The sequence below is a fragment of the Lampetra planeri genome, chromosome 15 (genome assembly GCF_965212315.1).
Source record: "Lampetra planeri chromosome 15, kcLamPlan1.2.h2, whole genome shotgun sequence".
Lineage (NCBI taxonomy): Eukaryota > Metazoa > Chordata > Hyperoartia > Petromyzontiformes > Petromyzontidae > Lampetra > Lampetra planeri.
The window spans coordinates 10,542,998-10,566,654 of record NC_136121.1 but is presented as its reverse complement, the minus strand read 5'-3'; the positions used below and the strand labels follow the sequence as shown (position 1 = coordinate 10,566,654).

At 48.9% G+C, this 23,657-nt stretch overlaps 1 protein-coding gene across 5 annotated transcripts in view; it reads right to left on the bottom strand.

Annotated features, from left to right (window-relative positions):
• LOC144722720 (rho GTPase-activating protein 26-like) overlaps positions 1 to 23,657 on the bottom strand; it is a 102,992-nt gene that overhangs the window by 68,851 nt on the left and 10,484 nt on the right. For all 5 annotated transcript variants that reach the window (XM_078601064.1, XM_078601066.1, XM_078601067.1 and 2 more), the window contains exons 2-4: positions 12,728 to 12,823; positions 7,009 to 7,070; positions 2,820 to 2,888 (exon numbers count right to left, since the gene is read on the bottom strand). In XM_078601064.1, coding sequence (XP_078457190.1) covers positions 2,820 to 2,888; positions 7,009 to 7,070; positions 12,728 to 12,823 — 227 coding nt within the window. The remainder of the gene's footprint in view (positions 1 to 2,819; positions 2,889 to 7,008; positions 7,071 to 12,727; positions 12,824 to 23,657) is intronic.

Below are 23,657 nucleotides of genomic sequence, written 5' to 3'. Positions count from 1 at the left end.
TGAATGAGAATTATTTTATTATGTTTAATTTTCATTATTTTATTATTTCCATTCTACGTGACTTTACCGAAAGAACCAAGAAGATGAATCCCTGCAGTCACGAAAGCTTCAAATCGGCAACTATTTTCTTTGTTCGTCCATCCTCGAAGACACGTCGAGCCGTTCCGCGTTCGTCATCGCGCCGGTGACGAGCGCTTGACGGACAACGAGGAAGAACCAAACCACGGTGGCGAAATGCTATCGGCATCTCATTTGCGTCGACTCATGACATATTGTTGACCTTTTGTTCCGTCTCATTTCTACCGTCTCAAACATTGCCTCTCATCTACAACAGAGGTTTGTTTGGGGTTAGATCGCGTAAATATAGAAATGTGTCGTTGAAACCCGCCACCCCCCGACACAACCAACTAGTAAGGGCTGTCACGTAAAGAAAACGTGGCCAATTCGTTACTAGTACAGCACTAGTGTGGAGTGTAGTGTATAGTGTAGTGTGTAGTAGTGTAGTGTATAGTGTAGTGTATAGTATTGTAGTGTATAATAATGTAGTGTATAGGAGTGTAGTATATAGTGTAGTGTATAGTAGTGTAGTGTATAGTGTAGTATACTAGTACAGCACACCGATTGTGTGTTGAAAAGCCAAGCCACAGTATTTACAATCTGAGTACGACGTCTTGCCAGTAATTTACAACTAGCTTCATCAGAGTTTGTAAATGTTGTGGCTTGGCTCTCCAACACACAACCGGTGTGCTGTACTAGTGACGAATTAGCCACGTTCTGTTCACGTGACAACCCTTACTAGTTGGCTGTGTCAGGTGGTGGCGGGTTTTAACGACACATTTCTATATTTACGCGATCCAACCCAAAAAAACCCTCTATTATATGGATGATATTGGTCGCGAAAGCCTGCTACGTGTTAAACTGATTGCCTCTCATATTTTATTCCGTCTCACTGGGTGCTGGGACATACCCTCTTGGCAAACTGTTCAAAGGTTTACCAACAATCTGGGAGACGCAAACCGGAGAGCGCAACAAAAAAAAAGTTGCAACAATTTGCGAAGATGCAAAATAGGTGCTGCTGCTGCTGCTACGCCGACAGCTTCCTGCACCGCCAATGAAACACTTCAGCAGGCGACGGCGCGTCGGGAATCGCGCTACGTAACCCGTGCAAGTTGTCTCCGTGGGCCACAAGCGAGGCAACGCCCCGGCCGGGCCGGTTTCACCACCACTTGGTGATGCGCCAAGAGCAATGCGAACGCCGCGTGACTCAGAGAAGTGCGATAGGCATCCAGAGGAAGCAGAAAAAGTGATTTCTTGCTCAAATGAGCACTTAAGGGGGTGCCCCTCTACCACGAAGAGTTCTGAGCAAGTGGTAGGAAATCCCACACTGCTATGACAGAGCAGACACCACTGATTTTAACGACCCTGGAGGGATGATGGGTTCGAGTCAATCCTCCCCTCCACCTGATTGCTAGCCACTCGCTCTACAGCTCTGCCGCCTGGACGGTTAGATAATAATCGTAATATAATTATGCAATTTGTGACGCACGTTAGTAATTCACGGACATAACTGACCATCACTCCGAGGTGGAGCCAATCTCGGAGTGTCGCTCGAAAGCCAGAAGAATGAGGTGGGGCCTTTAAATGTCTCTTCAAGTCATAAACCTTCAAGTACCCTTCACCCCGCACGAGGTCCCCCCCTGGGTGGGGGCGGTGAGCCCAATCTCCCCCCTTCTTTGGGGCCCTGTCCCCACAGAAATCGGGTTGCTGTTTGCGGAGTTTCTGTTCCCCCCTCCGCTCTGCCATCGGTGTTTTGTAGCGGGCTGGCGTTGAGTTGTGATAAAAACTATTCTTTAAAAAAAGCGCCTCTTTAAAGTCGGTGCAGAGCGAACGCTGCTGCTGCTACTGCTGCTACTGCTGCGAATGTGCAGCAGCAGCAGCAGAGACGGTGACGATGATGACGATGATGACGACGATGACGACGACGACGATGATGACGACCACGTTTCGGATGGCGAGAGCTGCCACGGTGAAAAGATGCGCGGCAGTGAGCATGGTCCCACTCCTTGGTTTGGAGAGGAGGTTGTTGTTGTTGGTGGTGGAGCTTGTGATGATTTTCTTCCCTTGCGATCCAACTCATCGTTGCGACGTGATTCAAGCATCGACCGTTTTGTTTTAACGCTGCGTCGAATGTAATGGCCTCTAGTGGCTGGATGATGATGATGAATGAATTGGCATGCAGTGTACATACGAAGAGTAAGAGTCAAAATGGTTTGAAAGGAGGAACCAACAGTTTTTGAATGCTCACATTAATTCAATAAATACGTGTGTGTCCATGTGTGTACCCTCTGGGGCGGTGGTGCAGTGGTTAGCGCACTGCGACATGAACCCAAGCGACCCGTGATCGATTCCCGCTCACGGTCAACATCAGTGATATATATCAGCGACGGATATCCTGAGCATCCTGAATTAAACTGGGTTGTCAAGTGCGGCGAGCTGATGGTAACAATGCTGGTCACCGATTGTGCTAAAGTTAAACACGTGAAGGCCGTCGTGACCAAAGTTAGGATTTACAATTAATTTGAGTGTCAGATCACGCGACGTGACCCGAAAATCAATTATGAAGCTTGATTTGGATAAAATACAGCTATGATTCGTATATACATTTAAAGCTATTGGTTTGAACGTGATGCAAAAAAATATTTATCTGTGGCAGGGCGTGTGAGAAAATATGCCACAAGTGCGAAAATTTATATTTTAAAAAAGACGTATGCAATCTCTTTCAAAATAAAAGTTCACTTAAATTCTCGCTCCACTCTCACCTTGGCTGTCTCCAGTTGCTGCCTGAAAGACTCCAAAGGTCGAATCATGATCTTCTGAGCATTTTCCATCTGTCAAGGCGAGTCATAACACACACAAGACACACGCGCACACACACACAGCAGAGGTCGCAAACAGGTTTTGATTCCTTACCCGTACCCGTACCCGGCCGCACCAGGGTCGCAAATGGGTACCCGTACCCGACCGGGTACAGGTAGCCATATCCTACCCGTACCCTACCCGAAATGAGTGACAAACAGTTACTCACCAGTGACTCACGGCCTACCCGTACCTGTACCCGGCCGCACCAGGGTCGCAAACGGGTACCCGTACCCGTACCCGGCCGAGTACGGGTAGCCGGGTAGCCGGGTATCGGGTAGGGTATGGGTATCGGGTACCCGGCTGCGACCTCTGACACACAGGCAATACTATTACTCATAACAACTCACTTCCAGTGTCAACAACAGCGTATCTGTGGAGTTGATGAAGTATTAGCTCCAGTAGTCAAAAGACTTTGACAACCTCAAGAAATTTCCTTTTTTTCTTGGCCTCATTTGCATTCCCTGACATTCTAACTTACTTTTCTAATCCCTCAATACGACACCTCTTGCTTGCGTATGTTCTCTTATCCATGTGCACCTCATTCAGTCTCGGTATAATTCAAAGCATGCTTCCTTGCGCACTTTTAAACTTTTGTTCCATCTTATTCGTCAACGACCGTGCTTCTGTTGCATATACGACAGCATGTCGTAGACACTGCTTTGAATAGACTGTATTCTTTAGGCACACTGTCTTCTTCTTTTGATTTGTGGTCCTTCCCCGACACCTCCAATGAGCACGGTTGGCTACGGAAGGTGTTAAATAAGTTCAACGTACATACGCTGGTAGAATAGCGATGAATGCGAGATGATTTCAAAGCTAGTTTCACCATGCGACTCAGGGGTCAGAGATACTGCGCAAGCACTGCTGAGATCCTGGATTCCAATCTGCATTTCAATCACCCATGGTTAAATCGGGCTCAAGCGTAGTTGATGCGGCGAGATGTTAACTACCTCGACTGGTATACAGGAGGTCGTGGGTTCAATCCCGACCCTGGTGCCTGTATATTTGGAGTTTGCATGTCTCTCTCTCTATCTTTGCCGTGGTCGTGTGGATTTGATCTCCTGGTCCTCCGGTTTTCCCCTCCACATTCAGAATCAACATCACGCGTTTAGCGTATTTTGCCGCTATACATTTGCACATGGTGAGCCGCTTATTGTTGAGCTATCATTTGTGGCAGCCAGCTCGCTTCTGACAAAGAGCTGCATAGTTCAGTTGGGCCTTACCTGGTAAAATAAGAAATAGTTTAGTAAATTTCGATTTAAAGCTTTCGTGACTGCAGGGATTCATCTTCTTGGTTCTTTCGGTAAAGTCACGTAGAATGGAAATAATAAAATAATAAAAATAATAAAAATAAAACATAATAAAATAATTCTCACGACGTTTCGGCCACAACGCAAGCAGCCGTCCTCAGGTGGAGAACAGGTCTGTCGAGGAGACAGAGTCTCATTCAGAGAATTATTTGATTATGTTTTATTTTTATTATTTTATTATTTCCATTCTACGTGACTTTACCGAAAGAACCAAGAAGAGAAATAGTTTAGTAGTTTTAGTTTAGTGATGTATTATAAGCCACAAAATTAAACACGTCATCTGGTGATACACCATTGCCAGTGGTGCACAAAGCACTAACAATAAAAAAATATAACTCAACACGTTCGTCAATAAAACGGGGGCCTTAAAAGAAAATAATTTACAAATAGGCAACGTTCGTCAATGGCCCTTCGCCACAGTGCATAGGAAGGTAGAGTGGCTCACTCAGGAGTGGCTCACTCAGGAGTGGCTCACTCCACCTCTCTGCCCTCTCTATTTGTGCGCTTTGAAGAAGGCCTATTGTCGGGAACGTCGCATATTATTAAAAACAAATTCTTCTATGGCCACACTGTTATTGACGAACGTGATGATTTTTTGTTTTACTCCCAGTACAATTGAACAACTGACAAACAGAAGCGCTTGAGAAGTTTGCGAATAACTTTTGTCGGCTCCGTTGGCTTTTTTTTTACAATTTTAACCGATGGATTCACAACAGTGTTGTGAATGTTTGAGCTCGAGCAACGGCTCTCAAAAGCTGAACACACCAACGCACACATTCCGAGAGCAAGCGTCACAGGTGTTGTTTAAAGACAACACAACGGGAGGTTACGATTGACCAACAGTGGTGGGAAACGCTGCAGAGTGAGACTCATTAGTGGCTATTGTTACTGCTGCTGCTACTGCTGTTGTTAGAGCTGCTGCATTTGCTGCTGCTGTTGCTATCTCAGTCAGTCAACCCATGGCACCTGGGTCTGTCCCGTGACTTCCTGTTAGCGAGCCTTCGACACTGCACATGGCCTCAAAGTGCACCTGGCCTAACACCGTGGTAATGTCACCACCACTTAGTAGTGAATGGTGGCTGTTGTTGTTATTGCTGTTAGAGATGATACTGCTGCTTTTACTAATGCTGCTTCGATAATACCTGCAGCAAAACGACGTCAGCCAAGAACGGATTTAGCGGCGGCCGAAAACACATTTGTTCAGGGCCCAAAACTCCCGAGTGGCCCAGAAACAAGACAAATCATCTTCTTGGTTCTTTCGGTAAAGTCACGTAGAATGGAAATAATAAAATAATAAAAATTAAACATAATAAAATAATTCTCACGACGTTTCGGCCACAACGCAAGCAGCCGTCCTCAGGTGAAGAACAGGTCTGTCGAGAAGACAGAGTCATTCAGACTCTCTCTTCTCGACAGACCTATTCTTCTGAATGACTCTGTCTTCTCGACAGACCTATTATTCACCTGAGGACGGCTGCTTGCGTTGTGGCCGAAACGTCGTGAGAATTATTTTATAATTTTTTATTTTTATTATTTTATTATTTCCATTCTACGTGACTTTACCGAAAAAACCAAGAAGATGAATCCCTGCAGTCACGAAAGCTTTAAATCGAAAGACAAATCATGATCAGCCCACAGCTGGAGGAGGCCCTCCCTGCACTGTCATTGTCCACGCTATCCTGCGATGCAACTATTCCATCTCGCGGTTGCACACAGCCGATTCCTTCACTCCAGCTCCTCTGGTGGACGTCCTCTCAGACACGGTCCATCCCTTATTCATCTTGACCATCGGTTGACGTCGTTTCTAGCGGCGGCTCTTGACCATTGCCACTTACGCTTCCTGGCAGTTTGACCGATGTCGTTAACCCGCGTGTGTCGCATGTAAGCATGTTGAACTTCTTTCGCGCCGTATGTAGCCAACCGTGCTTATCAGAGCTGCGGGGGAATGGCAAAAAAACTAAACGCAGAGTTATCGAATCCACGCATCCCTCTTCCCATTTCTTGATGCGATGCCCAGCGCATGCCTCTTCGTAAATCTCTGTACACTTTTCACCCTTTACTTCACCGGCTTTTCTCGATGTCAATGTTTCTGAGCCACGCTCCACAGCAGGTGGCACACGCATTGATGGATAATATATACTTCTTAACCATCATTATTTTAATTCGGACAGTAAAAACGACACCAACTTCATGGACTGCTGTCCGTCTAGTTTGTTTTGATGAACGAATCAACCCTCGCGTATCGCTGTCGTGGTGAATTAGCTCACTAGGGAGGGGGCCAAGTAGATGTGGAACACCCCGCCAATGCTGGGCCAATGGTTCCAACAACATGCCAACGTTGGCCCAACATTGTATGTTGAAACCATTAAACTATAACAAAAAAACGATTTAAACTACAATTAAACTATTTATATTTTACCAGGTAAGGCCCACTGAGCTGTATTAGATCTTTTTCAGAAATGAATTGTCCACAAATGACAGCTCAACGAAGCGGCTTATCACGTGGAAATATATAGCAGCCAAATACTCTAAGCACACGTTGATCCTAAATGTGGCGGGAAAAACCAGAGGGCCCCCAGAGAAATCCACGCAACCACAGGGAGAACACGCAAACTTCAAATATACAGGCGGCAGGGTTGGGATCGAACCTACGACCCAGACGAGGTGGTCAACATCTCGCCACCATGGGGTGTGGACACGTCGGCCCCTTCGGTGCAGGCTACGAATTCAAGGCGACGCGTCGGCGATCGGCGCCGGTGCTGGAGGGCGAGGCACTCACCACGCGCGATCGCTCCTCGTCCATCAGACGGAGCAGCTCGGCAAACTCCTGCAGCGCCACGGCTGAATGGAGAGGAGAGAAAAATATCACGATGAGACACTCGAAGAAATACGTGGGTTTTGCATTGCGCGACGATTGCAAGCGCATCTCGACGCGCTGTATAGAAACCGTTTGAGGTGCGCCTCATGTGCATGGTTATATATTCAGTTTGTATAATATAAGTATAAATGTTGAACTTCTTTCGCACCGTACGTAGCCAACCGCACTAATTGTAGCAGTGCAGTGCTTCTGCACCATTCTCATTCCACGGCTCACGCTTTTCGAGCTGGCTCGAAATTCGCGGCACATCATTTGCCCAACTGCGTATGCGCGACCGAGGGTAGCGATAATGCCGGGGAGGTGAGGGCTGACGGCCGTGTCTGCTGCCAACGGAGAGGGTAGGGCAGGAGGTGGGGGGGAGGTGGGGGGTAGGAGTGGGGGCAGGATCGACCACTGAACGGCACGGGAGAGAGGTTTGTCCGTCCTCGCTGGTGAACTGTGAGGGTCTTTCCTCTTCGATAAAATTCCGAAAATACAACGGTACACCTTGGGACTTTGCCGAAGTGTACTGGATGTTCTGTTGCACACCGGTCGTGTAAGCGCTGCTCTCGGGAAAACATAGCCAGTCATATGTAGCACTGCAACATCGTCTGTCATGTGTGAAAGAGAAGAGGAAGCTCTTGAGCATGGCCTTGAGCAGGGGCAGGGAGCCGCCGGCATGGATGGCTGGAGTGGGGGGGGGAACAACCGAGAGACGCTGCGGTCACCAAGCAGGAAGCCAAGGCACCCGGATGAATTGTTTGTATTGGTAACCCACGTACGTGTGTACATGCGGCGCTGCCCTTTGTGTAAATAAGGGCCTCGCCACGTCAGGTAGGTTTTCGGCAGTGAGTTGACCGGTTTCACCACGCAAGTCAGCATGGATTTGGTGAAGGTGTGGAGAATAGACGCTGGGAGCGTAGAAGTACAGCACAATGATCGAGTATGCTGCATTGCCCTCTGCTGTCCACCACATAGCCCCGCAGTGGCCAATAACTGTGTCCCGCACGGTGATCGCCAGTGAAAGTACCGTCCGGGCTCGGCTCTGCTTAGCTTATGCCGGATGCGTTAGCTCAGAGGTGAACAACACATTCAGAATAATACAAAATTAAGTGGCAGTAATAAATGTTGCACCGCTGTTTTCTCCCACGCGTGCCAGACTTGGTTTCACTGAGTGTGCCTCTTGTCCTCTTGTAGATGTTAACTTCCTCACCTGGTATACAGGAGGTTGTGGGTTCGATCCCGACCCTGATGCCTGTATATTTGGAGTTTGCACGTTTCTCTCCCCGTGGTCACGTGGATTTTTCTCCAGGCGCTCCGGATTTTACTCCACATTTAGAAACACGCGTTTTAGAGTATTTGGCTGCTATAAATTTCGACATAAGCCACTTTATTTGGGGCCAGGTTGCTTCTGAAAAAGAGCTACATAGCTCAGTGGGCCTTAGCTGGTCAAATATAAACTTAGTTTTAGTTTAGCATGGCCACGTGCCCGAGCGTGAGTTGCTGCAACATAAAAGAATGGAATTCTATTGCCACATCCAGCCTCATAAATACACACGTTGAGGGTGGTACGGCCCGGCTCTAACCCGTCTTTGTTGTGGTTCCAATTTAAACTCATATGGGGCGCTCATGCAGATTCTACTGTCCTGTACAGGACGAACTGGTACAAGGGCATTGAAAATAAAACCACAATCATTTTGTTCCCCCCCCCCTCCAAAGCGAATAATTAATTTGGAACTCTCGCACAAACGGCGAGAGGGATGGGATATCACAGAACTAGTCCCGAGACCCCTTCAAACGACCTCTGGTATCCACACAATAGTGGGCACTGCACCGTCTCAAAATACCCAGTTGCAGAGGATAGTGCTCATCGCAAACTGCAGCACAATGCCATGTTCAAAACCTCACAGCTGGAATTTATCCAAATGAAGTGAGAAAGTAAAATTATGAAACACAGATTGTTGTTTGGGTGCAATCATTGGTGAGGTGACGAAGCTGACACCATCAATTTACTGCATGTTGAAACCGCCGGTGAAAATCACAGCCAGTTTCTTGGATTCAAACCCAGGCTCCGTGCCACGTCTAACCTCCCCAGAGGCCATACTGCTGCTTAAACCGCCACATTCCCTGCTTGTTAACTCGATTAACAAAAGCAGTAAATTTCACCTCCATATTTCCGGCCAAAGTTTCCCAAGTCGGTATTGCAGTGACTAGGGGACTCTTTTTAACGTACGTTGCCTCTGCATTGCAACCAATATAAACTATTTCTTAAACTATTTCTTATTTTACTAGGTAAGGCCCACTGAGCTATATAGCTCTTTTTCAGAAGTGACCTGGCCATAAATTAGAGCTCAAGAAAGTGGCTATCATGTGGAGGGAAAAACCAGAGGACCCGGAGAAAAATCCACACAACCACGGGGAAAACATGCAAAATCCAAAAATACAGGTGTCAGGGTCGGGATCAAACCCACGGCCTCCTGCATACCAGGCTAGGAAAGTAACATCTTGACATATTCATATTCTTAGGTTTTTTTCGATAAAGTCACGTAGGCAAAAAATTAAAATTAATAAAAGTAAAATAAAATAAAAATACAATAAAAATCACGACGTTTCGGAGGCAACACAAGCTTCTGTCTTCAGGTGGAACCGTCACAGCACGCTTGCTGTATCAAGTAAATGAGAGATTCCAAGAGATACTACCCCGTATATATACTGGTTGAGGGGGGGGATGGGCCAGGACAGGCCCCCTTTTTAATTATGGTAAGGTGCGGCTTGAGACTACGGCTAGTCTACATAACAAAGGACTGAGCCTTTGTTATGTAGACTGGCTGAGAGGGGGGGGGGGTGCCAGAGTTGTTAAAGTGCAACTGCTGCTAATGAGACCGAGCCTCTGCCATGTAGATGGTAAAAGCATCTTGACACCGTGGTGCCCAATCAATGGAGCCACCTGGGTATGTGTCGCCTGCGATCGGAAAACCCACGACAGATTTTTCCTGATCTAACCAAAAAGAGCCACACATAAATCACGAAAAGCACGTGGTTTTCCTTCCAAAGAATTAGTCGATGCCTCGTTTTCCCACTGCTTAACCAGGGCAAGCCTGGCACGGCTCAAGAAGAAGTCGCAGCAGGTTGTTTTTCCCCAACAGAAGCCAGATCAGTCGTTTCGAGTCGAGACGCAACACATGCGGTTGACGCTGCGGGTCGAGTTGTACAGTAGGGGCCACAGGTGATGCATCTGCCAGTCATCTCAGTCGGTCAACCCTCGGCACCCGGGTCTGCCCCGTGACCTCCTGCCAGTGGGCGTTCCGACACTTCACATAGCTTGGCACAAGCGCCGTGGTGACATCACCGCCACTTATTGGTGAGTGGCGGTTGTTGCTGAGTTGTACTGACGGACTTCACACGTAACGGAAGCACCATTAACTCCTTTCCCTGGCTCTGCTTGGGCCAGAAGCAGGATTCGGACGTCTTACGAGGAGGCTTGGTTATGGCCGGGCAGGGCAAAATACCCAGTGGACATCACCTATTAGCTCAGCTCGCATGTGCTAGTGGAAAATGGGTATAAAGCAGCTGTTGTAGTGTAGTAAAGCAAAAACAACGATCCACTGTATGGCCTTAAAAGACTGTTGGGGCGAGTGCTGTTAGGAGTACCTATGAAGGCCGACACGGCACACAAGGAGGTGGGTGGCCAGCACCACGCTCGATCGCCTTCGTCTCTCCAGTGATGATGTTTACACACCACACCAGGTACTCATTTGAGGCAGAGTCAACCTAGGGGAGGCCCAGGACCAGTTCAGATTATCGTCGTGTTGGCTGCGTGCGGGAATCGAACCCGGGGTCGCCGGATTCGTAGCGCAGCGGCGCTAACCGCCACTACGCTACAGCTCCCGATGCGTAGTAGCGTAGCCACAGCGCGCCGAACAGACGCGTCGGTCCCACTTCACGACCACGACGGCCGCGATCCACGCAAATCGGTGCCTGCGTTGATCTCTACGGAATCGTCCTAAACAAGCGGCCGCCCTTCGTTAACTCCGAACGTGTAAAAATAAATATTCAGAGCAAACGGCAACAAAAGCGCAATTGTGAATAATTACTCTCCAACACACAACCGGTGTCCTGAAGCAGCAGCTAATTTGCACGTTTTGTTCACGTGACAAACCTTACTAATCGACTGTTTCGGGTGGTGGCGGGTAAAACGACACGTGAATATTTACGCGATATAACCCCCCAACAACAAACAAACAAAACCTTTACTGTGAATAATATCGGTCGCGAAATATTTCTACGAGCCAAACCGTGAATAACCGCTGGGTAACCGATGGCAAGTGGCCTCAACGACGCAGCTCGTTTCCTGTTTTCTGAGAAAAAAATGTAAAACCTACAAAACGCCGCTTCGCACAAAAAAATGTATCGCCTGGGCCTTATCGTGCATCACACACGGCTTGGGAGGCTGCTACCTGGGGGGGGGGGGTGGGGGAGGGGGGAGTAATTTCTGTTATTTCAAGGAAGAGATTTTAACGGAGGGGAATGTTGTTGTTTTTTGCCTGCTTATTAAATGAAAAAAAAAACGGCGAGAAGCTCAAAATGCACGCCCGGCCAAATGGCCTTTGCGGGGTGCCGCAGGGGGTTTCTAAAAACGCTATTGGGCACTTGTCAGGACTCCCCTGAAAAAAAAAGCTATCCTGATTCTTTTCCTGCGTAAACAAGCAACGCGGTTGCCGTACTTCGTAGTCGTGATAATCACGCCCGAGCAAAGAAACCACCTTGTGATTACAGCAAATCAATTATTATTGTTGTTATTACAGCAGCGACTGAAGTGTTCGCGTGGATTTTGTGGAAATGCCCAACTGCCCTTTGCTCACTTGGGGCAAGGAGTTCCGCTCATCACAGTTGTGTAACTCCCCCCCCCTCATCCTCCTCACCCCCGCTCCTTCCCCCACGAGCGTTGTGCTACTCGCACGACGTTACGTAACCCTGCCCTTGTGGCAAGACAAGCGTAGACTCCTGCACCGTGGTCTGGAATGACTGTGCCAACAAGCTCGACTGGTATGAAACCTAAGGCCGTGCGCATCATCTCAAGACGAACTTCGCTCTCCGTGACATAATAAGCTTTTTTGACTTTGCGATGGCAATGCACAGCTACCGATTCCCCCCTCGGGCATCGTCACGCGGCGCGCATTCGATGGCTCGGCACGACACAGAATCGCAATTCGGGGGGCCGCGATTCGAAATCGAATAATTTATTTGTATTGTCTCATTCGTACCGGCTCGCTTGGATTTGTCTTCGTCTGTTCTATCTCGTGTGTACGGTCTCGCTCACACTGCCTGCCTTGTGTATTCTACCTCTAGAACTGCTTGTTGTTTTGTTGTCCTTGCCCTCCCCCCCACACCTCTTAGCACGGTTGGCTAAGTGCGGTGCGAAATAAATTCTACATACATACATTCACCGAGACGCATTGACCAGTGTGGTGAAGTATGGTCAAATAACTGCCCACGTCCCGCATGGTGTAGGGGAAGGCCTCACCCGGCGGTGGATACAAGGGTCGCACATCTATGCACGGCAGGCTACGTCATCGCCACTATAACACCACTCCTGATGTTATAGTTGCGCAGAGCGATGGCCCTCAGCCCCGATACGTACCGATGTTCCCTTCGTCGTCGGTCTCCGCATCGCCGATGAGCTCAAAGTTGAAGCTCTGCAGACACTGGTTGAACTTCTCCTGGGCCTGAGAGAGAGCTGCGTTTCGCGCGGGAGAGAGCAAAAGCGAAACGAATCCGGGTGTCAGGAGTTTTGTTAAAACGTTACCGTCGATTTAAACTTAAAAGAACCTTTTCAGTCGTACGCCGCTTAACTGGAGAAACAAAGTTAGCGGATGGAAACCTCCATAACAAAACGCTCATTTGCTTTCGGAGCATAACGTCGTTCGCAAGAGTCGGCCAATCATACGCGCATTTAGCTATCGAACATACTGCCATAAGCATGACTAGAATTATAATTGTTGCTGTCGTAATTTCCAAGGACTACACAACACACAAGCTCTGACGCTCAATTTCTTCCCAGTCCACGCTGCACCGAGTCGTTCATGTACTGAGCGAGGGTCCTTGTGTTCAAATAAATATAGGAAATATAAAATGAATGGCACGATACCAGACCTCTCGAACCAAGTCTCGTCTCTCGCACATTCAGTCAGTGGGTGTCTCGAGTTTATTTAGAGCGAGCCGGTTCTAAAGATGTTTCTTGTGCATGAGAAGTAGGCTCTTGTCGCAAGGCGATTTCCCCCCCCCCCCATCAACCCGGAGCAAGTCTCACGTCCTGCCGCTCATCAACCTGACGCACCGCACGTCCAGCCAAACTCAGGCGCACAGTTTCACAATTTGAGCAACCTTGGAACACCGAGTGGGGCATTCTAAAAAAAAATGTCATCCTAATAATACCTAAATGGTGTCATATTGAAGCTGGCTACAGTTTCAGAACACCATATGCTTATATGTGGAATAGTGTACGTCAACGGATTGACACACAAAAGGTCAAACTGAATGCACCATGACCGTGACAGCAATGATGAAGGTCAGCTCAACAGCGTATGTCCAATGCCGAGGTATTTTACAGGCATTCCTCCCCGATTAAAAAAAAAATGGACGGATGACTTATCCGAATTAAAGTCCTAACTGGTCGATATACTATACCCACTCAAAACGCCACTTCACGATTACACCCTGAGCATTGCACGTGTCTTTAAAGAGCCCGAAATGTACGTTCCGAGTTCGCGGACTTGCGCTGGGGGTTAACCCCGGGCTGCAGCAGCAGACACACGTGTCGGGGCTGTCTGACACCGACGTGACTTTGCGGGATGCCACAGAGTCTGCGAGGCCAAAATTAGACCTGGATGGGACTGTCGCCGCTCCGGTTAGATCGCTTGGATCACGGATAGGAAGGTCACGATTTTAAGTCGTGGGTCCAGGGATTGACACGCAAAGCCACCGCCAACGCTGTCACCGTCATCATCATCATCATAATCACTGTCGTCATCATCATCATTTTGTTGGGGTTATTAAAATGAGTACCGCTCTGTGGAAATTCAATTCAACAGTGGCTGTCCGAGGGAGAGAATGTCTTATCTTATTTTTTATAGAGCGCCTTTGATCAAGGCGCGAAACCTGTCCCCTGGCATGTAAATGTTGCCGATCCACTGCTGGATGATGGTGCCCGTACGCCGTGCGGGACACGGGAGTTTATTTGACCATCATTGATGGTCTTCTTGGTTCTTTCGGTAAAGTCACGTAGAAGGGAAATAATAAAATAATAAAAATAAAACATAATAAAATACAATTCTTACGACGTTTCGGCCACAACGCAAGCAGCCGTCCTCAGGTGAAGAACAGGTCTGTCGGAGAGAAAGCGTCTGAATGAAAAAAAATTCATCATTGATGGGTTGGTGACGGCGGTGAGCGCAGTTCCCCGGAAGCATAGAAGTACAGTACGACGATGGCTTTTTCTGACCGCCTTCCGCTACTCACCGCAAAGCCTCACACAGGCCTAAAACGCCCGTGGGTTGTGCTTTGCGGTCGCCCATCCAAGCACGATCCATGCTCAACCCCTTCTTAGCTTTGCGAGGTCTGGTGAAATGGGGCCCATTCCTGGCGTGGCAATGTGTAATCTGCGCCAACGTTTCAGGGCCACCAACAGTGCGATGGGCATTGCACAACGAATGCACGCGTAGATGGAAATGATGAATGTTTGACCTCTTGACTGAAATCCTGTGCTCGACGCAACAGGTGACGTTGCTAATGCACATCGGGCAGCACATGACTGCAAGTAACCGACGCTGAACACGTGACGATAAGATGCATTGTAAAAAAATAAAAACCCGTTTTTATGTTTTTCCTGTCTTTGTTTCAAAACCTGTCCTCCTAAAAAATGAACAACAAATGTCAATTCAGCACAAAAAAAACCCTAAAAAATGAGCACGTGCTGAAGCTTAGGAATGCATTCGTTATAAATACTGTATTGTACACTCGCTGTATGTGTTTCCTTTTAGGCATTCAATTGCTCTGTATTGAGAGTTAGTGATTTGCAGATATACCCAACTCAACCACTCGCTCACCCGCCCACTCACCACCTTCACATGCATATTTGGGACAGTGTGAAGTTCTATGGATATTGGTACGGTGTTCGTAGACCCATTAGCACACAGGAAAAGAGTCTTTTATTTTCTACTCTTGTGTTAGACATCCACAGCATCGTCCGAGGTTTGTGCAGTTCCTGTTAAGCGCTGCCCATTGTTTCCGTGGCAGATGAGCGCCTGCCAGTGTGGTAGTGGGGACTGATGACGGAGCTGTAGATGATGGTAGTGGTAGTGGTGGTGATGGCGATGATGGGGGCAATGTTTTTCACCGCCCATGTTTTTTGACGCACGTGAGAAAGGCAATGCATCAGTGGCGTTGCGGTCACAGATAAATAACCGCGTGCTCTTATGTTTTGCTGGAGAAGCTACAATCGAGGTTGCAAGCGAATATAAACGGGTCTGACACAAAAGTAGCAAGCAAGTCCCACCCTCAATTATCACCAAGGGCGTGTGCCACGTCACTCACGGGAAAAAGCTACACTCGCTTGAAGTATCGATTTAAAGCTTTCGTGACTGCAGGGATTCATCTTCTTGGTTCTTTCGGTAAAGTCACGTAGAATGGAAATAATAAAATAAAAAAAATATCTGTCTCCTCGACAGACCTGTTCTCCACCTGAGGACGGCTGCTTGCGTTGTGGCCGAAACGTCGTGAGAATTATCTTATTATGTTTTATTTTGTATTATTCTATTATTTCCATTCTACGTAACTTTACCGAAAGAACCAAGAAGTCGCTTGAAGTAATTCATTAATTCATCAACCCGTGTTCCTTTACGGGAGACGAGTGACGGCGATAAAATCAGCACTGTTTGATTTTAGCGCATCATTCCGGTTAACTATTTTCTGCCGCGAGGCTGTTTCACAGTTGTGCTGTACTTCCATGCTGCCACCTTCACCGACCCGTGCCGATCGTCGTGCAGGAGTTCGGCCAAGTAACCCGCCACGGCCAACACGGCTTGGGAAGGCCATCGTCCAGCAGAGCATTGACAAAAGGGCGGCGAAGGACTGCCGTGTGGTTTACACCAGGCTCCTACTCTCCTGCTGTTGTGGAGTGACTAATGCAGCTAGCTATGGCTGCAGAGTTTGGTAATACATGTTGTTCACGTCGTTTATTGTGAAAATTCGGTCACAGTTCCTATGATCGCTGTTTCATTGCTTTTATGGCTTTATTTTGGTGATTTTCGAAAAGTTTTTTGGTTTGGCCATGTTTGTTTGTTGTAGTATAGAGTTAGACTGATGGCCTTAATCTAAGTTGTCTTGTGGTTGTTGTTGTTTGACTTGCATTCCACTGGGATTTTTGCACACAGTGTTGGTGTACGGTGCTTTTTCTGCAATATTTTGCTGTCTTTTCTTGGATTTTCTGTTGGCACATAGTCACTTTAAGATGTTTTCTTGTTCATGTTTTTGTTTTTTGTTTGTTGCGGTTGCACCCGATTCAAGAGCCGAATGGCTCACAAGGGCTATACCTAATAAATAAACTTGAACTTTAACACCAGGACCTTCAAAAGGCAGCAAGAGACCCACACAGCTCCACGTGGGTTTGAGTGGGAAACCCACGTGGACTTGAACAAAAAAAATGAAAAGCAAAGCGACCGTGAGAATCTTCAAAGAAATTTCCACTGCACCCAAATTGTGTTTTTTTACACGGACCGCCTGACCAGCTGGTGGTGCTGGCAACCGACCCCCTCGTGTGCCGTGCCGGCCTTCAATAGGTGCTCACGAACAGCACGTGCCCCAAAAGTCTGTTAAGGGGCCGTCCATAAATGACGTCACGCGATTTTGGACGATTTTTGACCCACCCCCCTCGTCACACGGCGTCACAAAAAGTCAGACCCCCCCAAAATATGACGTCACAAAGCTCTGCCCCCCCCCCCCAAACCATATTTCCATTTTGAAAATAAAAAATGCTTCAAATCGCTTTAAACTATTGTCATTGTAGTGCGTATTTAATGTGGCGCTGCACTCTGATGTTGTAGGAGTGTTGTTATAACAATTCTATAGTTGCGCATTTTGATGTGATGTCACATTTCTCACCCCCCCCGTCACACATTGTCACAAATGTCTGACCCCCCCCCTAGGTGCGTGACGTCATTTATGGTAGGCCCCTAAGGCTACACGGGGGGAGATATTTGTCTTTGTATTGGTGGATTGGCGCACTACTGGACACACAAATTGGTTCTGACGGTCGTAAAAAAAAAAGTCACCTAGTGCAGTGATAATTATCTATGAATAATTAAATGTAACATTATCTCGAGATGCTTTACGGCAGCGGGGGGGGGGGCATGGGCACGGCATGGTACCACGACCGATCTAGCACAGCCCGTGGCAGTCGTCAAGATCCCAACCCCACACAACCACTCCCACACCGCTACTAGTACGTCCCGTGCCCTCTTTGGGGGCCGTCCATAAATGACGTCACGCGATTTTGGACGATTTTTGACCCCCCCCTCCCCCCCTTCGTCACACGGCGTCACAAAAAGTCAGACCCCCCCCCCCTTAAATATGACGTCACAAAGTTCTGCTCCCCCCCCTTCAAAATAAAACATGCTTCAAATCGCTTTAAACTATTGTCATTGTAGTGCGTATTTAATGTGGCGCTGCACTCTGTTGTAGGAGAAAACATTAATTAAAAAGTCTATTTAATTAAGTAGAACGTGCCGTCGATATGTATTTAAAGTTGCGCATTTTGATGTGACGTCACATTTCTCAAACCCCCCCCTCAGCCCCTCGTCACACATCGTCACAAATGTCTGACCCCCCCCCCCCAGGTGCGTGACGTCATTTATGGACGGCCCCTTGGTGAGGCTGGGAGAACATCTGCCAAGGAGGGGGTCACTTCTTCTCGGTTGCTGCTCCCCCTTCGTCGTCTCGAACTCACCTCGCGTCACTTGAACTCCGTGCCGTTGACGGTGTCACCGCTTAGGTCTACGCCGGATACTCCGTTTACTCTCTGAACAGAGGTCGCAAACGGGTTTTGATTCCTTAACCGTACCCGTACCCGGCCGCACCAGGGTCGCAAACGGGTACCCTTACCCGGCCGTACCCGTACCCTACACCCGTACCCGGCCGGGTACGGGTATCGGGTACCTGATTGCGACCTCTGGGATGAAGCCATGTTGCAGGCGCGGGTGGGTTGATTCTAGGAACTTGAATTGTGAGAAGAGACAAGACGTTGGGAAATGAGTGACAAACGGTGACTCACCAGTGACTCACGGTCTACCCGTACCCGTACCCTGCCGCACCAGGGTCGCAAACGGGTACCCGTACCCGGTCGGGTACGGGTAGCCGGGTATCGGGTAGGGTACGGGTATCGGGTACCCGGTTGCGACCTCTGTCTCTGAAGCTCACGCATTTTTGTTGTTTAATGTACTGTATATAATATGCTATTTATTAGCCTTTCAATTCTCGTGCTGTGGCACGGCGTCTGGGGATGCACCTGCATCGCAGACGCCAGACCCAGGGGTCGACGAAGCAAAATAACAAGACACATTTTAATTCGAATTTGGTAACAAACAAAACCTCAATATTTGATGAGCCGCAATGCACCGCGTGGTGAATATCGAGACGGCGGGGGTCCTTAATCAATAACGCAACGAAGCCGTCACTTAAAGAGCCGCACGCGACTCCGGATCCGCAGTTTGCCGACCCCCTGCCGCTGGAGAAATCGAAATTGCCCTGGAAAAAACCAGGGGGGGTGGGGGTGGGGGAAGCCGATACGTAGCTGTGGGGGGGGGGGGCAGCTTGAGGTCACGGTGGGGTCGGCTTGAGGTCACGGTGGGGTCAGCGAGGCCCGTGCCAGGACACGGCCCCTCCAACGGGATTTTGTTGGAGGGGGGGGGGGCCACGCTTCAGGGGGGCGATGAATGGTGCCATTGTCGTATGGCGGTGGGGGGGGAGGGGGACAAAGTGAGGATGGAACGCCACGTCCAGCGGCCCGACCGCACGGAAAACGCACGGGCGTTCGTCGCCGCCTGCAGATGCCAGCGACCGGCAGTCACAGGGCACCACAGCCAAAGGTGATATCTCAAAAGTAAACCACGGAGCAGCAACCGCACCTCCGATTAGCGCGGTTGGCTGCGTACGGCGCGAAAGAAGTTCAACATACATCCGTGCGCCCATCCATGGACGGGGTTATGAAAAAAAAATGCAGACTCTTGTCTTCACGTGCAAGCCGGTTTCATTAACAGCGGCTCCTCACTCGTCGGGGGTCAGTGACTTGACCCCCACGTGGCCGCCAACATGTGGGCAAGTAAAGCGATGACTTCATATGCAAACAGTGAAAGTGTTTTTTTTTAATAACCCTAACATATACGTATATTCTCCGCAATTTTTTTTCCAGAAACCAGGCCACCTCTAATTACCCCGGATAATTGAGAGTTGACTGTACTGTACTCGGAAAACGATGCCAATTACAACCTTGATGTAAAGCGTGACAGCTCGGTGCTGCCTGGTTGCAATTTGGCCCAGAGGAGTTGCTTACCGGATTAGCCATCAGATAAAATAAAATAACCAGCACTGTGTGCGAGCACATAAGCAGGGAACGTGTCCCGCACGCAAACTAGGACACTGCAAGATTTATTTGCACGAGGTAAGGGGCCCACCCGAGACGTCACACAGCCTCGTCGAGGGAGCCGCAAAGAACAACAAAGTACGACACAAAACTCGGAGTAAAACTAACCTCTGTGTAAATTTGAGGCTTAGAAGACAACCTCACAGTGTCAATTTTCTTACTGCCGTGCCACGTGCTCGGCAGCTTACGCGTGCGTATTCACTGGACAGGATCGTCGTCGGCCCTGATCAATCCGCCGCTGGATGAAGGACCCTCCATCCTCAAGCTGTCGCCGTCCTCTCACGGATCTGTGACGTGAAACCACAACATCGACGGGCCTGCATGCGAGATGATTTCATTGCTCGAACTCGGCGGTCGACGTCCTCCCATGCGTATTCCCTTCTCGAGCTGCCAACTCCATCCTCGGTATGGACCACCGGACGTCGCCCCTTCTGGCGACGTGTCCTCGCCCAAGGCCACTTACTTTTACGAACAGCCGACATGAAATGTTTGATGAGGTACGGCAAGTGAACACGGTACGACATTGTCCATCAATATCTCAGCATGGGCAGGAGTGACGGTGCAGTGACTACAAACCCGCCGACGCGAGTGCGAATCCAGGACCTCGGCTATCATCGGTACTGTAGTGAAGTGATTTCTGAATCGGGCCTTGGCCACCCCGTACCCCACATGGACCAGCGCGGTGAAATATGGTCAAACAAGTTCCACAAACAACACTGCATGGGCAGGCCTTCATTAAGCAACGGATTGACAAAGGGGTCAAAGTTATTATTCCTGCCAAGTTGAATAGAAGCCTGGGGCCTATCTGACGTATGCACATACCTGGGTATACAGTGCCGTACATTTAAATACTTGCTCAATGACCTTTACAAGCAGCTGAGAGAGCCCGCTGACACGGCGTACTAAAACTTCACCAACAGACAGCATAGCTCTCCAATGGGTTTTACATTATTTTCTTTAGTTCCTGAAGAAGCACCCAGCACGCGGAGCGAAACGTCGGACATCATACGACCGGAAAACACGTGGGAGAACTACGCAGCACGACGGCGTCAAAAGCGCACGATGCCGAAAGCGACGACTGAACAATGACAATTCAAAAGTAAACAACAGCAAAATAAATACAGATGGCCTTGGCAGAGAATCGAATTCGGTTCCTCCTGGTTCGCATCGCGGCGCACTAAGCCCAACGCGACCATCGGTTGTCCACCACAAGGCAGAAGTTGTCCCGCTTGTGCGCACACAAACACCTGGAGGATATCATCTTCTTGGTTCTGTCGGTAAAGTCACGTAGAATGGAAATAATAAAATAATAAAAAGTAATTCTCACGACGTTTCGGCCACAACGCAAGCAGCCGTCCTCAGGCATAATGCACGGGCATAATATGACTTTGAAAACCCCCCGCCCACCTCCTACGCATTCCGCAAGAAGTACTAATCCCATATCTGCATTTGCCATAAATATGCTAAATTCCTCTTGATATGCAAATTATTTTGTCAAGGCGCTCTTCCCCCTCCAACCCAGCTTAAATATACGCTCCAAGCCTGGGGTGTTTCATTCAGACTCTGTCTTCCCGACAGACCTGTTCTTCACCTGAGGACGGCTGCTGGCGTTGTGGCCGAAACGTCGTGAGAATTATTTTATGATGTTTTATTTTTATTATTTTATTATTTCCATTCTACGTGACTTCACCGAAAGAACCAAGAAGATGAATCCCTGCAGTCACGAAAGCTTTAAATCGAAACCTGGAGGATAATCAGAAGTCGCAGAGGAGGCAAGTGGCAGCCAAGGATGCCGGCGTGCGAGTTCACGAGGAGGAGGGCTCTCACTCGCCGGCTTCGTCGTGAACACACAATCAGCGGCGAGCGGAGACTAAAAACACGACTTGGATCTTAAAAGGGCACTTGCATTCCCCCACTATGCATTGTGCCACATCGCTACGCAACACACACACACACTCACGCAGTTGCAAAGCCCGTCAAGGCGGGCGTCTAGGATGGCAATCACCGCTGGCTTGGTAGGCACTTGAGAAGTTGCACGGAGCAACGCGACAGCTGCACAAACGCCGAACCAGCTGGACTCCCCACCCCCACATAAACAGTGGACAACGTCGCAACATCCAAACGTCGCACATCCGACGGTCAACAATTCGCCGCCCGCACCCGGCGCAGCATTTGCACGTGGTGTAAACGTAATTTTCAATATGCGTTCACACGTCCGACGTTTTTCACAAACCCGCACATGCCTCACTCACACCACCGGCAAGTCGGATGTGTGACGTTGTCCTGTATGAACATTAACGGATCAATCATCGCCGGCGGGCTTGATCGATCCACTGCTGGACCAAGACTTCCTCGGCAAACAGTGGCCACCTCTCTCACGATCTCGCGACGCAACAATATTTATCCAAGCACCTGCACAAGAGCCGATTTCATCGCTCCATCTCTGCGGCGGACGCACTCACAGACGCGTTCCATTCGCGTCTGTCATTCAAACTAAACTAAACTATTAAAATGTTTTCCACGGTAAGACTCAATGAACTATGTAGGTCTTTTTCAGAGGCGACCTGGCCACAAATTATAGCCCAACTAAGTGGCTTGTCTTGTGGAAATGCATAGCAGCAGCCAAATACTCTAAACGCATGTCTCTAAATGTGGAGGGAAAAACCGGAGGACCCAGAGAAAAATCCACACGACCACGGGGAGAACAGGGAGAACACGGGGAGAACACGCAAACTCCAAATATACGTGCGTCGGGGTCGGGATCGAACCCACGACCTCCTGTATACCAGGCGAGGTAGTTAACATCTCCTAGCCACCGTGATGATGATGATGAGAGAGCGAGAGACATGCAAACTCCAAATATACACGCGTCGGGGTTGGGATCGAACCCACGACCTCCTGTATACCAGGCGAGGCGGTTAACATCTCCTAGCCACCGTGGCGCCCTGTTCTTGACCACCGTCCCTTCATAGTGACGTGTCATGCCCAAGCACACCTTTTTTTTAAACACTTTGAATGAAGGTCGCGTTCACAACCTTGCTTACGTCCTCTAAATTGTCCGACATTTCCTTCTTTGGACGGTGCCACATTTCCAGAAACAGTAAACAAACACGAGAATCCGTCCTCCCCGTTTACAGCTGACGGCAGTGGACGGCACGACAACTTTAGCCAACACTCTGTCACGAGTCGCGCTGTGCACTCCCAAAGGCCGACGCGACTTCACATCGCCACGGTGACTATTTTCCCTGCCGATTTACGCTCGCGTGCTGTGGGCCGGGTGGACGTTGCCCTCCCTCATCTTTGCGGTCGACAGTAAAGCACGTCCGAAACCTGGCCTCCAGTGCCGTGTATTTCGTGGTCATGACAACACATCTATCGTTTTCCCTACGTAGAATGGAGGTAATGGCATAGAATTCTGTCGTCTTTTATAAAAAAAAAACACACTTTTTTATTTTCAAACATTCTATTTATTTGATTTTTTCTTAACGTAAGCAGCTCGTGATCGAACGAGCGCAGACGTAAAAGGTTCCACAAACGAGTGCGAAGTACCATACTTTTTCCATTTGCAGCAGAAATCCAACGCATGTTTGTACGCCGAACCTCTTTCGCACCGTACGTAGACAACCGTGCTAATCGGTGGCGCGGGGGAAGGGTAATGAACGTGTAACCCCGTCTTGGTGGGGGAAGGGGGGGGGAGTGCAGATCCTGTCATCGGAGGTTAACGCCAGTGTCCAACGAAAATACTCGTGGCGACGCGGTGTGCCACGGATATCGAGAGGAGCCAGCAACGGGATTCCAATGAACCCGTGGCTGGTAACTTCATCCGCGGCATGGCACTGGCGCGGTGCGTCGTTGATTACCGGAGAAATGATGCGCT